Source organism: Meles meles, chromosome 9 (assembly GCF_922984935.1).
Source record: "Meles meles chromosome 9, mMelMel3.1 paternal haplotype, whole genome shotgun sequence".
Taxonomy (NCBI): Eukaryota; Metazoa; Chordata; class Mammalia; order Carnivora; family Mustelidae; genus Meles; species Meles meles.
The window spans coordinates 28,821,408-28,833,349 of record NC_060074.1 but is presented as its reverse complement, the minus strand read 5'-3'; the positions used below and the strand labels follow the sequence as shown (position 1 = coordinate 28,833,349).

The following is an 11,942-nucleotide window of genomic DNA, read 5'->3' as shown; positions in this document are numbered from 1 at the left end:
CAAATACATTTTGCCCCACTGCTTCTTGGTGATGGATGCAAAAGACTGGTAAAGGTTCAACCTTGATATATCTGGTCTGGCAGGGACCTGTCGGAGCAGTGGCACATGACCTTTTCTGCATCATGGACCCTTTACAAAAGCACACGAGAGCTATGAAGTCTCCTCCCCACAAAGCTGTATGTGTATGCACAATTTCACAGGTGGGGATGGGGGGAGATGAGCCACAGGTTCAAGTTTAGAACCCATGTCTTAGACATCACTAGCCCAATCCCTGTTACAAACAAGGAAACTGAGGTCCAGGGGGCCCAGTCACTTGGACAGGACCAAGAGGAGGAGTTCCCCCCACCCCACCCGCCCCCACTCAGAATGCCCTTTTTGAATTCTCTTTATTTTTTGTTAGAGGCTCAGGGGGCCCCACCCTCCTGGCCAGCAGCTCTGAAGGCTTGGTCCCCAGAGCCCGAGCCTAGGCTTGTTGTATTTAAGTCTCTGTGGTCTCCCCAACCAGCCAGCCAGGAACACTGAGGGCTTCTGTGAGAGGGAGCACAAGTAAGTAACCAACCCCTCCCTCTGCCCCTCCCATCCCAAGGAATTCACAAGCCCACTCCTGGTTCCTTGGCGCTCAAAACACTCTGACTTTATTTGCCTTTGGCTGGCTTCTGGGGAGGGGCAGGGCAGGCGCTGGCAGCGGCCTGGGCTTCATGCGCCCTCTGGCGGCCCTCATGGGCAAGGGCTGGAATCCTGGCCAAACCCAAAGGACTTCACAGTCTTGAAGGCCACAGTCAATAGAGTCTAGGGGAGGGCTGCAGTGTTCCTCAGGCTTGCACCCCTGACCCAGCTTCAGGAGACAGGGCGTGTTGGGAGGAGGCCCTGAACCTCTGGCTCTCATACTCGCCCGTGTTGGATGCCCGCATGTTCTGCCGAGCCTTCATCTGCTTCAAACGGTCCTTGTCCACTTCCCGCTTGGTGAGGATGAAGAGGAGGATACCACAGGGGAAGCCGATGGCCCTAGGGGTGGGGAGATGTGCACGGGGTTTGGGGAGGGGCCAAGCCTGAGCCAGAGGAGCTGGGGGAATCTCATTCCAGCTTCATCGGTCGCAGGAACACTGCAATACCTCTCGTTTCTGGGCAGCCTCCTCCAACTGGCTGCTGGAGGGCCCCAAGCAAATCAGATCCTGGCTACCGCACTGCTTTAAACTCCCTAACAGCTCTCCGTCACTTCCCGGCCAAATCCAAAGTCTCAGGCACAGCACAAAAGGCCCAGTGTGGTTGGTCCTGTGTCCACTTTTTCACTCCTGTCCCCTACAGTTTCATGCCCCTCGACGTGAGCCCTGCGATCCTGCCATACCGACCATGCAAGGTTCTCCAGACGGCCCATCCTCCTACCCTCTCCCAAGTGCTGGCAAAGGTTTTCTCTGCTGTAACCGCCCCACACACATCCCTTCCCAGATCCCCCTTCTTCATCTGAGTAACCACCACTACCTGCTTGGCACTGTGGTGTGGGGTAGAGCACATGGAGTCATGAGACCCGGTGGGAATCCCACCTCTGAATCTTAGTTCCCTCCTCTGTGAAATGGGATGGAATTTTTAAAAAATGTTTTGTCTTTTGGATTTAGGAGATGTAATGTTTATCTCAGAAAAAAACTAAAACATTACATTGTAAAGTACTGGCACACCTCAGGTGCGGAAAAAAGTGTTAATTTTCCCCTTCTTTCCTTTAATATTGATCAACAATACACATTAAGGTCAGAGTCAGATCCAAATAACGATATACTGAACACCTAGATGCTACTTATACAACTAACACAATCTCACATGATCTCAATGATTTCAATGAAAAGAGCTCAATGGGCTTTCAGCCCAAGCTCCCAAAAGAGAGAAGGCGGCCAGGGACCCAAATTCAAATGAGATCAGCTCAGCTTACTACACAGAAAACCCACTGTGCCTCCAATTCCACATACTTTCCCACCTCCCCTGCGCCACTGCTCTGAGATTCCAGTTCTTACACCAAGCAGTTCTGTCCCCACAACCTCGATTCAACTCACCACCTGAAACTTGGAGAAGTTTCTGGGTCCCGCCCTCCCCTGTGCCACTCCCCATTGGTGGGCAAAGAGTTTTAGTTAAAACTCACCAGGCGAGTCCCACAGCTTTCATGGGGTTCTTGCCCCTCTTTCTGGGAATGTATTCCAGCTCAGGGGAAAGGGACTCTGGCTCCTCCTTGCACTCCGGGGAGCTGTGGCTTTGCAGTGCCCGGGTCCGGTTCTGGGAAGCCTTGTTAGCTGTGGCTCCTGAGAGAATCCCTGTGGATGGAAAGAAGGAGGATCAGTAAGAGAGGATGAGAAGAAAGCCCAGGGGAGGAAGGGGAGTGAAGGCAGTTTGAAGTTACAAGTGCCAGGGAGAATCCAAAGGGAAATGGGAAAATTGCCATCGAGGTGGCACCTCTGGAAGCCACTTCCACGTCACTGCGGGCTCATCACCCTGGTGCCAGGAGAGTGAGCTTCGTTGTTCTTCATCTGCTCGGACGACAGGATGTGAAGGACTGCAGTGGGGCTCACATAAGTCGTATGAAGGAAATCCGAGGAAAGGTTTTCAAACTGCAGGATGTTAGCACTGGGAGTTTAAAGGTAGTCTACTCTCTCCCCTTATTTTAGACAAGAGGAAACTGAAGCCCCGAGAGACGAGCTGCTTCGCGCAAGGTCAAACTGCTAATTATCCGGGGCTAGAACCCAAGCCTCCAGAAGCCCAGGGCTCTTTCCTCTGCACTGCGGTGAGTGTGAAACACCTGGAGCGCGGGAGTCTAAAAGGCTTCCCCAGAGTTCCCTCTCGCAGCATGACCCCAGAGGTGTCGCGTAACTTGAGGGCAGGGAGATGGATTGTGTGACCTCTAGAGAGCATCTTTTAGCCCCCAGACTCTTTATGATCCTGCAGAGAGAGGTGCGGGGAGGAATCGACAGCCATGATCTCCTGCTATCGCTGGTCGGGATGTATAAAAAAAGGGGATCCCCTGCCGTCCTGCCCTCCCCGGGGTCCCTCTCCTTACCCCGAAGGACGCGGGCATTTCTCGCCCCCCGGCCCTTCAGCGCCGTAGCAGCTACCACCGCCGCCATGTTCAGATCCCACCCCCTTTCACCGCGCTCCCCGCCGGGAATTGTAGTTTGCGTAAGGGGCCTCCCCCGCTCCTTCCGTCCTGCCTACAGACTAGAAACTACAACTCCCAGAAGCCAGCGAGGGGACCTGGGAGAACTACTCTTCCCAGGAGACCCCGGAGGCGCGCACGCTCGCTTGTTTCCCTCCTGTTGGAGGCGGAGTCAGGCCGGGCGGAGTTTGGGTTCTCCCTGCCACGCCCCGGCCCCTTCTCTCAACTCTGGCCTCTGATTGGTGGATCGGGCAGTTAGCCCCCTTCACTATTGGCCTAGTGGCCGTCGCTCTTTCTGCCGGGGAGTTGCCTACGCCTACTTCCTCCCGGGAGGAGGGGCTCGAGTTCCGCGTCGTCGCGCAGAGCTGACTCTGGGAGGCGTTTGGGCCCAGAGAAGTGGATCGGCCGCTTGCGCCGCATGGAGTCCGAATCCGAGAGCGGGGCCGCCGCTGACACCCCCCCACTGGAGACCCTGAGCTTCCATGGTGATGAGGAGATTATCGAGGTGGTAGAACTGGATCCTGGTCCGCCGGACCCAGGTGAGAACTGCTGCTCCTCGGGCCGTGGGACAGGAGGCGCTCACCCCTGGCCTCTGACCCCTGCTTCTCCCCCCTCCCTTCCTCTCCCCACTGGTCATTCCTACCGACCCCTTTCGCCCTTCCCCCCCTGCCCTGCCCCCACACTTAGTTCTTAGGCCTGGCAGGGGTGGGGGTTCCCCTGACGCCTCCTCTGGCCCTTCCCCTCACACACCCCCTTCCCATCATCCCCTCGGTCCTCCCTTCCCACACGTCTCTGGCCAACCCCGGGTCCTCAGACCTCTCCTGTCCTCCGTCCCCCGTGCCCCCGCCTCCCTGCCGCTTCTGCCCTCGCTGCTCCCTCTCTGTCGGACCTCAGCCGACCCTCTTGCTACACCCCAGCGCCTCAGACCTCCCCACCACTTCTCCCCTTCCCTCTTTCTTACTGTCTGCCCAGCCGCATCTCTTAACCCTCTCCCCAAAGCAGATGATCTGGCCCAGGAGATGGAAGATGTGGATTTCGAAGAAGAAGAGGAAGAGGAAGAGGGCAACGAGGAGGGCTGGGTTCTAGAACCCCAGGAAGGGGTGGTCGGCAGCATGGAGGGCCCAGACGATAGTGAAGTCACCTTTGCATTGCACTCAGGTAGGTCTCTGAGGGGATCCGCCATCAACTCAGTGCACGTGGGCATTGGAACATCAGACACCTGCTGTGCAGGGAGCCTTTGGAGGGACAGGGAGTTGGGAAAACAGAGGCTGGCCTTGCCCTGGAGGAGCTCGCACTGTGAGGACCTGGGGGAGAGCTTGGCTCCTGGAGCCGGCTGGCTTCAAATCCTCCTCTTGTTCCTTAGCGATTTGTGATCTTTATTAATCTCCCTGGGTCTTAGTTTCTTTTCAGAAGGTTACCTTGTAGTAAATTAGAGGTAGTTGTACCTTTTTGAATGTGCTTTATATAATTCTCTCCAATATTAGCCCTTAAGAAGGGAAGTGACACGGTGCTTTCCTCACTCTGTGCTCAGCCTGGTGACACCCTGTGCTGAGACCTGGAAGCCTGCACGTGTACACTCCTTGTCTATCTGGGGCGGTGAGGGCAGCAGCACTGGGGAAGGACTTGGAGCTTGGCAAGCATGGGCTGGGATTGCTCCAACAACTTGATGCTTGAAACTTAGAACTTGGACGCACTCTTCTTTTCCAGGAGGAAAGACATGTTGCTTTGGGTAGCAGGGGGTGGGCTTCCTGAAGGTCCCGAAGGACAGAACCCGGGGTGGGGGGTGGAGGAGCCCTGTCCGCTTACTCATGGAATGTCTCTTGGGACAGCATCTGTGTTTTGTGTGAGCCTGGACCCCAAGACCAACACCTTGGCAGTGACCGGGGGTGAAGATGACAAGGCTTTCGTCTGGAGGCTCAGTGATGGGGAGCTGCTCTTTGAGTGTGCAGGTGAGGGGTGCGGGTGTAGTTGTGTTATTTTGGAGGTCTTGGGGGCTAGCCTGCAATGGTTGTGCATCCAGCACCATTTACTGGTCCCCATTTGGGGCAAGCTCTGTGCTGAACCCAAGGACCTCAGAACAGAATAACCTAGACTGTCTCAGGCATGGGGAGGGAGCCAGTATTGGCCCGAGGAGTCTGGGGAAGGTCTGGGAGGAGGTAGCAGCGGCCGTAGGATATTTGGACAGAAAGGAGGAGCTGTTTTTTTGGGCAGAGGTATGGAGCAGACAGAATGGGGAGGACATAGGCCTGGGCTAGCTAGGCATGGTTGAGTGGAAGGCTAGCATCGCCACCCCTAGGGAGACCTGTGGGGTTTGGCTGAGTATTGACTCCTGGAGTGGCAGTGAGCTTGAGTCCCCTGTTATGGTGGGACCCACCTTTCTCTTCCCAGCTGGTCCTTTCAGGGGGCAGACCTGCGTCTTGTTCTCCTCATGTTCTCTCTTTCTGCCTCCTTCCCTTTGCAGGCCATAAAGACTCTGTTACTTGTGCTGGTTTCAGCCACGACTCTACCCTCGTGGCCACAGGGGACATGAGCGGCCTCTTGAAAGTGTGGCAGGTGGACACCAAGGAGGAGGTCTGGTCCTTTGAAGCAGGAGATCTGGAGGTGAGATCTTCAGAGTGGTGTTGAGCTGTGCGGGGCCTTGGTAGGTGCCAGGAGCTGGGGCGGAGGGGGGGGGGGTCCAGACTCGGCTTTACCAGACTGCACCGGCTTGAAGGCAATGTGCTGTCCAGGCGCAGCAGGAGTGTCTGGCTCTGTTCCTGTCCAGTCCCTGCCACCCTCAGAAGCAAGGACAGCTTGGGTGGAGCTTCTGGAAGGGCTCCTCGGGGAATGGGGTGAAAGGCCTGCCTGCTGACCCCCTCCTCTCTGCCCAGTGGATGGAGTGGCACCCTCGGGCACCTGTCCTCCTGGCTGGCACAGCTGACGGCAACACCTGGATGTGGAAGGTCCCAAATGGCGACTGCAAGACCTTCCAAGGCCCTAACTGCCCAGCTACCTGCGGCCGAGTCCTCCCTGATGGTGAGGGCCGCTCCCCTTGCTGTCTGCCAGGCTGCCGGGTGGTGGGCTGCAGGTTTCTGCAGCGTCTTGGGCTCCCTCCTGGGCCTGAGCTGGCGAGCTCCGAGGTCTGCTGTCCGGAACATGGACTCAGGCTCTAGAGCAGACTGCTTCCCCTTTCCTGCCCTGACTTTCCGCTAGTCCCAGGGGCAGCATCTGCTCCCTTACCGTCCTGTCTCTCCCTCCCTGCCGTTCTCTTGCTGGGTGTGTCTGAGAGTGTTGTTTGTCCTCCCCTCCATCTGTGCCTGTGGGCCTTCAGGGAAGAGAGCTGTGGTCGGCTACGAAGATGGCACCATCAGAATCTGGGACCTGAAGCAGGGGAGCCCAATCCACGTACTAAAAGGTCTCCAAGGGGGCGGGACAGGGGTTCCCTGGGTCTCTGTGCGGAAGGCCTGGGGTGGGATACGGGGGCCACAATGAAGCCTTACTTTGCCATCTGCTCTGTCCTAGGGACCGAGGGTCACCAGGGCCCTCTGACCTGTGTCGCCACCAACCAGGACGGCAGCCTGCTCCTCACCGGCTCTGTGGACTGCCAGGCCAAGCTGGTCAGTGCCACCACCGGCAAGGTGAGTGTAACCCAGAGCCAGGCTGCCGAGCCGCTGCCTCCCATGCCCGCCCCACCTCCACCCCGGGACTCTTCTCGTCCCTTTTCCTCCCCTTCATCAGGCCTCCTCCCATCCTCAGCTTCTCTCCCTGGGGATTCTAGGTGGTGGGTGTTTTCCGACCTGAGACTGTGGCGTCCCAGCCCAGCGTGGGAGAAGGGGAGGAGAGCGAGTCCAACTCTGTGGAGTCTTTGGGCTTCTGTAGCGTGTGAGTGTGAGAAGGGTCTTGGCCTGGAGAAGAGGCCAGCTGGGGAGGAGGGTTTGGCGAGGGGTGCCTGGGCTGGGGAACCAGGGAGCAGTGCAAGGTGCGGGAGTCCAGGGCTGTCGCTAGCCCGAGTGGTCCTCTCCTCTGCGCAGGATGCCTCTGGCAGCTGTTGGCTACCTGGATGGGACCTTGGCCATCTATGACCTGTCTACGCAGACCCTCAGGCACCAGTGTCGGCACCAGGTACAGGCAGCCTGGAGCCCTGGCAGGGCTCGCTCTCTGGTCCCCACCCTCTGCCCCATTTCCTACCCTTCCCCTCCCTCCCTGAGAGTCAGAGGCAGCCTCGCCCCACCCACCCCCCCTGCTTCCCCGGCCCTGATGCCCACTCTGTCTCCTGGCACCGGCGCAGTCAGGCATCGTGCAGCTGCTGTGGGAGGCGGGCACTGCCGTGGTTTACACTTGCAGCCTGGACGGCATCGTGCGCCTCTGGGACGCCCGCACTGGCCGCCTGCTCACAGACTACCGGGGCCACACGGCCGAAATCCTGGACTTCGCCCTCAGCAAGTACGAATCTGGCAAGGGCTGGAGTGTCTTTGAGTATTTGGAGGATGGGAATGGCCCCTGGAGGGCCACAGGGTCCTTGGGGTGTGGGAGGGGCTTCCTAAGGGACGGAAGGTGGGCCCCAAGGCCTGCTGGCGGCCTGTGAGCCCTAAGTGCAGGGAAGCCTGAGGGAGTTGTCGCTTCCAATGGTTGGGGACCTCCATCGATGCTCACATCTCTATTCTGGCGCTGAGGGGCTGGGACCAGCTCCCCCATGCTGTGGCTCTTTTCTGACCCTCTTACTCGGTGCAGGTTTCCAGCATGTTCACTTGACGTGGACACGGCAGCCTGGACACGGTGCCAGGCACCAGGTCCCCTGAGGGTCTCAGGGCGGTGGGCTTGGGGCCGGGCCTAGGGCCCTCAGTCCCATCGACCTGCACTTTCTGTCCACAGAGATGCCTCCCTGGTGGTGACTACATCAGGAGACCACAAAGCAAAAGTATTTTGTGTCCAGAGACCTGACCGCTAACGGCTGCAGCCTTTGCTCTGGTGTTGAGGGGTGAAGGGAAACCCCACCAGCAGAGGCGGTAGGGTATGGGGGAGGAGGAGGCGGGGGCCTTGGACTACTTTCCAACCCCTTCAAACTGACTTGCCCCCTTTGTCCCTTCTCTTAAGAGACCCACCCCTTGTGCCCGCCCCCACCCTCACCCAGACCTGCGGGTCCCTCAGAGTGGGGGGGTCAGGCCTCTTTCTCATTCACCTTCATTCGCTGGTGTGATCATGGGGCTGTGTGTTTGTATGTGGGGAGTAGGTCCTTGAGGTTCCCGTTCTTTCCCTTCCCAAGTCTCTGGGGGTGGAAAGGAGGAAGAGATACTAGTTACAGATTTTAAAAATGTAAATAAAATATACTTCCCAGAGACTGTGTGTGTGTGGGTTTTGTGGCATCTGGACGTGAGAAACCAGGGAGGGGCATGTCGGGGTGGGGGGGCCCTGCAGAATCTGCTAGGCTTTGAGAGCCCTCAGCTGGCTCTCCCCGACGGTTGATGCTGAGGGAGTCGGATCTCTGTGGGTGTACGTCTGACTTTAGTTCTCTCCCCCCCCCCTTTCGAAGATGCAGAATGAGATAACCTTGACTTGGCCAGAGTTTATTAGGTCAGGGTGGGGTCAGATAAAGGCAGGGCCTCTGATGCAGGGCCGGGGGGACAAGAGGAGACTGCCTTGGTGGCAGAGATGGACAGATGCTTCGAGCAGGAGCCAGCAGAGGCCCTTCCCCTAGTTCAAGTCAAGGTTCACGCTGCTTTGGCTACTGGTGCGGTAGGCTATACGGGGGCCAGGCCCAGTGCGGGGGGCCCTTCTGGGCAGCATGCGCAGGCACCTGCGGGCGGCCGTCCTCCAGGGGGCTGTGTAGCGCTGATCCCCCAGCCCCATGGCCACGGGCACAGCTGCTGCGCTGGCGCTACCCAGTGAGATGAGGGACAACAGAGTTCCTGGCCCCAGTGGTGGGCGCTGCTCGAAGGCCAAGACTGAGAGGAGCAGGGTGGCCACATAGGGCCCCCAGCACAGCCCGAAGAGCAGCGTGGCTCCGGCCTGTGCCCTTGCCTGCCTCCAGGTGAGGGCCCGGGCCAGGGCCGATGGCGCGCCACGGCACACTGCCCGCTCCAGCCGCCGGATATCCTGCAGCTGGCGGTGAGCCATGGCCAGCACACGGGCAGAGAGCAGGGCGGCGGCCCCCACGGCGGGCAGCAGGAGCCCGTAGACTTCAAGGTAGAGGTAGGGGGCCGGGAAGACAGCCTGGGAGCTGCAGTTGGTGCCGGGGGCCCAATGGTTCCACCCCAGGGCTGGCAGGCTGGCGAAGAGCAGGGGCCCGGCCCAGGTGAGGAGCAGGGCCAGCCATGTGCTCCCGCGGGGCCGCAGGGGCTGCCGCACTGCCATGTAGCGCTCGCCGTGCACCAGCAGGAGGTTGGCGAGCAGGGACAGGAAGGAGAAGTTGGGTGCCAGATAGAGGAAGAGGCAGGACCAGTAGCCTCGGCGGCTCTGGCTCCAGAGGCCGGGCAGCACGGGCAGCGCCAGCCCCGTGAGCAGCCCAGCCAGCAGCAGGCTCAGGAAGAAGCAGCCAGCGGGCGGGCGGCGCAGATGCCGGTCCCTGGCGATGCCCAAGGCCAGGAGCAGGTTGGCAGCGATGATGAGGATGGCCAGGGCCAGGGAGAGCCCCAGGGCCCCGGTGGGAACCAGGCTGGGTGCCTCCCTGGTGCTGTTGGGGGTCATCTCTGGCCTGGGGACAGGGGAGGCCTGGAGCAGCAACCAGCGTGCCTGAATGAGAGATGGGCAGCCAGAATTAGGGGGCGCTGGGCAGTTGTCCAGAGGGCGTGCAGCAGCAGGCTGCGGGCCTTATCTTGTTTGCTGAGAACATTTTTTTCCCCCAAATAACTGCCTATTGAAATTTACATAAAAATTCATATTCTGGGCTTCTCTTAAGAAGTTCCCTCTAGCAACAAGTACGCCCGGCGTGCTGGCCACGGGCTGGAGCTGAGGGGCAGCTATACTCCCCCAACTCCCCAGGCTCTACCCATGTTGGCCAGTGCTATTACTGGACTGTCCCACCCTCTCTGGGCAGCCGTTTTAAGGCATCCGTTTAGACTAAAGGGTGGACCCACCCAGTCCCAAAGCTCCAGAGCATTTTGTCCATCCCCGCCTCCACAAGGCAAGGCCTCCACGTTGGCCAAAAGGGAGAACAGGGTCTGGCTGGTGTGTCGTGGCTTCTGGCCATCGATCAGTTGAGAGCCTCCTTCAGGTTGGGCTGGGGCCAGGGCTAGGGGCAGGTGCTCTGATGAAGGAGGGGTCCCTGTCCTCAGATGCTCCCAGCCCGGTTGGCACCAGAGCACTGGGAGAGGGTAGGCTACTAAGGGTTGGGGGGTCAGGGCAGGAGTGAGTGAGGCAGAGGCAAGGGCAGGGCTGGCTGAACACCTGAGTCAGTGACAGGCCACAGCCATGGAAGGCAGCAGCAAGCAGGTGGCCTTGTTCCCTATACCCCCCCCCCCCCCCATACTAATGATTACAGCTCAGTGAGCAGCCTCCGGGTAGGACTTCCAGCCCATAAACTTGACTCATCTGCACCACACTAGCAACAGAACCCTTCCTGGGAACTGGAGGAAGAGAGGAATCGCCGGGGAGAAGGAGGATGCCAGCAGCAAGGAGGATAGCTCCCACACCTCAGGGAGCTGGCAGGAGGAGCCTAAGGGCAGGGCCTGGCTGTTCTGTGACTCTGATCTGGCCCTGTCTTTTCCTTTCTCGGTTCTTCCGGCACCCTGGCCCCAAGGCCACATGGTGGGGAGGAGGAAGGGTCCAGGCCCAGGGGGAAACTCCTGCTGCTATCGGCAGGAGAGCAGTGCCTGTTGCTAGGATTAAAGTCAATAAGGAAAGGATTCCTACCTGCCCCCACCCCCAAATCACCGGATCTGAGGGCACCACTGTCTCCCTGAGCTCAGGACCCTCTTCTCTCCAGCTCCCCCCAGGCCCACCAAGGCCTGCCAAGCTGCTGCCCCTCTCCCCTCTCCTCAGCCTATTTCCTCTTCCTCAACCTCCCCCACCCCTCACGCTGAGCCCTCTACCCAGGACATCCTTCCCTCTCTAGCAGGCCCTTTAGTTTCTGTTCCCTTTGTCCCTGTGCCACAAACTTTATTAAACCCCATGAGACCTCAGGGCCCCTGACTTCAAACCTGGACTCTCATCCGGGGCTGGAGGTTGCAGCACTCCCCTGGAGGGAGACCCACGCCTCCTCCCCAGGAGCAGCATGAAAGGCAGGGCTGGCCCCTGGGCCACCTTCCCAGTGGTGTGCTGGCCCGTGACCCGCACACTGTGGGGGCTCTGGTGGCTTGGGCTGGCTGCAATGGCCTCTTCAGGACCTGGGGCTGAGGTCTCCAGGTGAGGTTGGGTGCTGGGTGGGGGCAGAGGGCGTGGAGGGGGGCAGGGAGGAGGGCGTAGCTACTCACATGGCTCTTGAAGGCAGGTGTTGCTGGCCCTGCCTGGGCTTGCCCCAGGGGTCAGGGAGTTCCTGTAGGCGGGCCTGCAGGGCTTCCTGCGCTGTCTGTGGTCCCTGTGGCCGCTGAGGGCATGGTGCCTCCACTCTGCGGGTACTGCAGGGCCCCAGGCTCTCTGCTGCCCAGGCTCTGCCCCAGCCTGGGCTCTGGAGGGTTGGAGCTGAGGTTGGTGGGGCTCAGCCTGGCCCCGCCTCTGGGGGGTGGAGCCTGGCACTGGCTGGGCGGCAGGAGTCGGGAGGCTGGCCGGTCTTTGTCCAGTGCCCTCCCCCTATCCTGTACCTGTGTGCCCCCTCCCTGGCCACCAGCTGTAGCTTGCCACTGAGGTGGAAGATCCCCTACCTCAGGGGAGCCCTGTCACCTGCTGCATGCCTAGC

At 59.6% G+C, this 11,942-nt stretch overlaps 3 protein-coding genes across 4 annotated transcripts; 1 reads left to right on the top strand and 2 right to left on the bottom strand.

Annotated features, from left to right (window-relative positions):
- Positions 1-608: 608 nt before the first annotated feature.
- Positions 609-3,156, bottom strand: PNKD (PNKD metallo-beta-lactamase domain containing). Its single transcript, XM_046018330.1, has 3 exons — positions 3,038-3,156; positions 2,129-2,297; positions 609-1,005 (listed from the first exon to the last, which is right to left on the bottom strand). Exons 1-3 carry the CDS (start codon positions 3,102-3,104, stop codon positions 813-815), a joined length of 429 nt encoding a protein of 142 aa, XP_045874286.1. The 5' UTR covers positions 3,105-3,156; the 3' UTR covers positions 609-812.
- A 323-nt stretch (positions 3,157-3,479) lies between these two features.
- Positions 3,480-8,448, top strand: LOC123950253 (angio associated migratory cell protein). 2 transcript variants are annotated; one of them, XM_046017962.1, is made up of 11 exons: positions 3,480-3,672; positions 4,133-4,291; positions 4,963-5,082; positions 5,595-5,734; positions 6,004-6,148; positions 6,444-6,527; positions 6,635-6,750; positions 6,891-6,994; positions 7,144-7,234; positions 7,401-7,555; positions 7,985-8,448. In XM_046017962.1, exons 1-11 carry the CDS (start codon positions 3,552-3,554, stop codon positions 8,058-8,060), a joined length of 1,311 nt encoding a protein of 436 aa, XP_045873918.1. In that variant the 5' UTR covers positions 3,480-3,551; the 3' UTR covers positions 8,061-8,448. The 2 variants fall into 2 exon arrangements, with proteins under 2 accessions (XP_045873918.1, XP_045873919.1); XM_046017963.1 differs by having other exon boundaries at positions 3,481-3,672; positions 4,136-4,291.
- Positions 8,449-8,660: 212 nt separating this feature from the next.
- On the bottom strand, positions 8,661-11,711 carry GPBAR1 (G protein-coupled bile acid receptor 1). Its single transcript, XM_046019276.1, has 2 exons — positions 11,521-11,711; positions 8,661-9,841 (listed from the first exon to the last, which is right to left on the bottom strand). The coding sequence occupies exon 2, from the start codon at positions 9,794-9,796 to the stop codon at positions 8,804-8,806; it is 993 nt and encodes a 330-aa protein (XP_045875232.1). The 5' UTR covers positions 9,797-9,841; positions 11,521-11,711; the 3' UTR covers positions 8,661-8,803.
- Between the last annotated feature and the right edge of the window lie 231 nt (positions 11,712-11,942).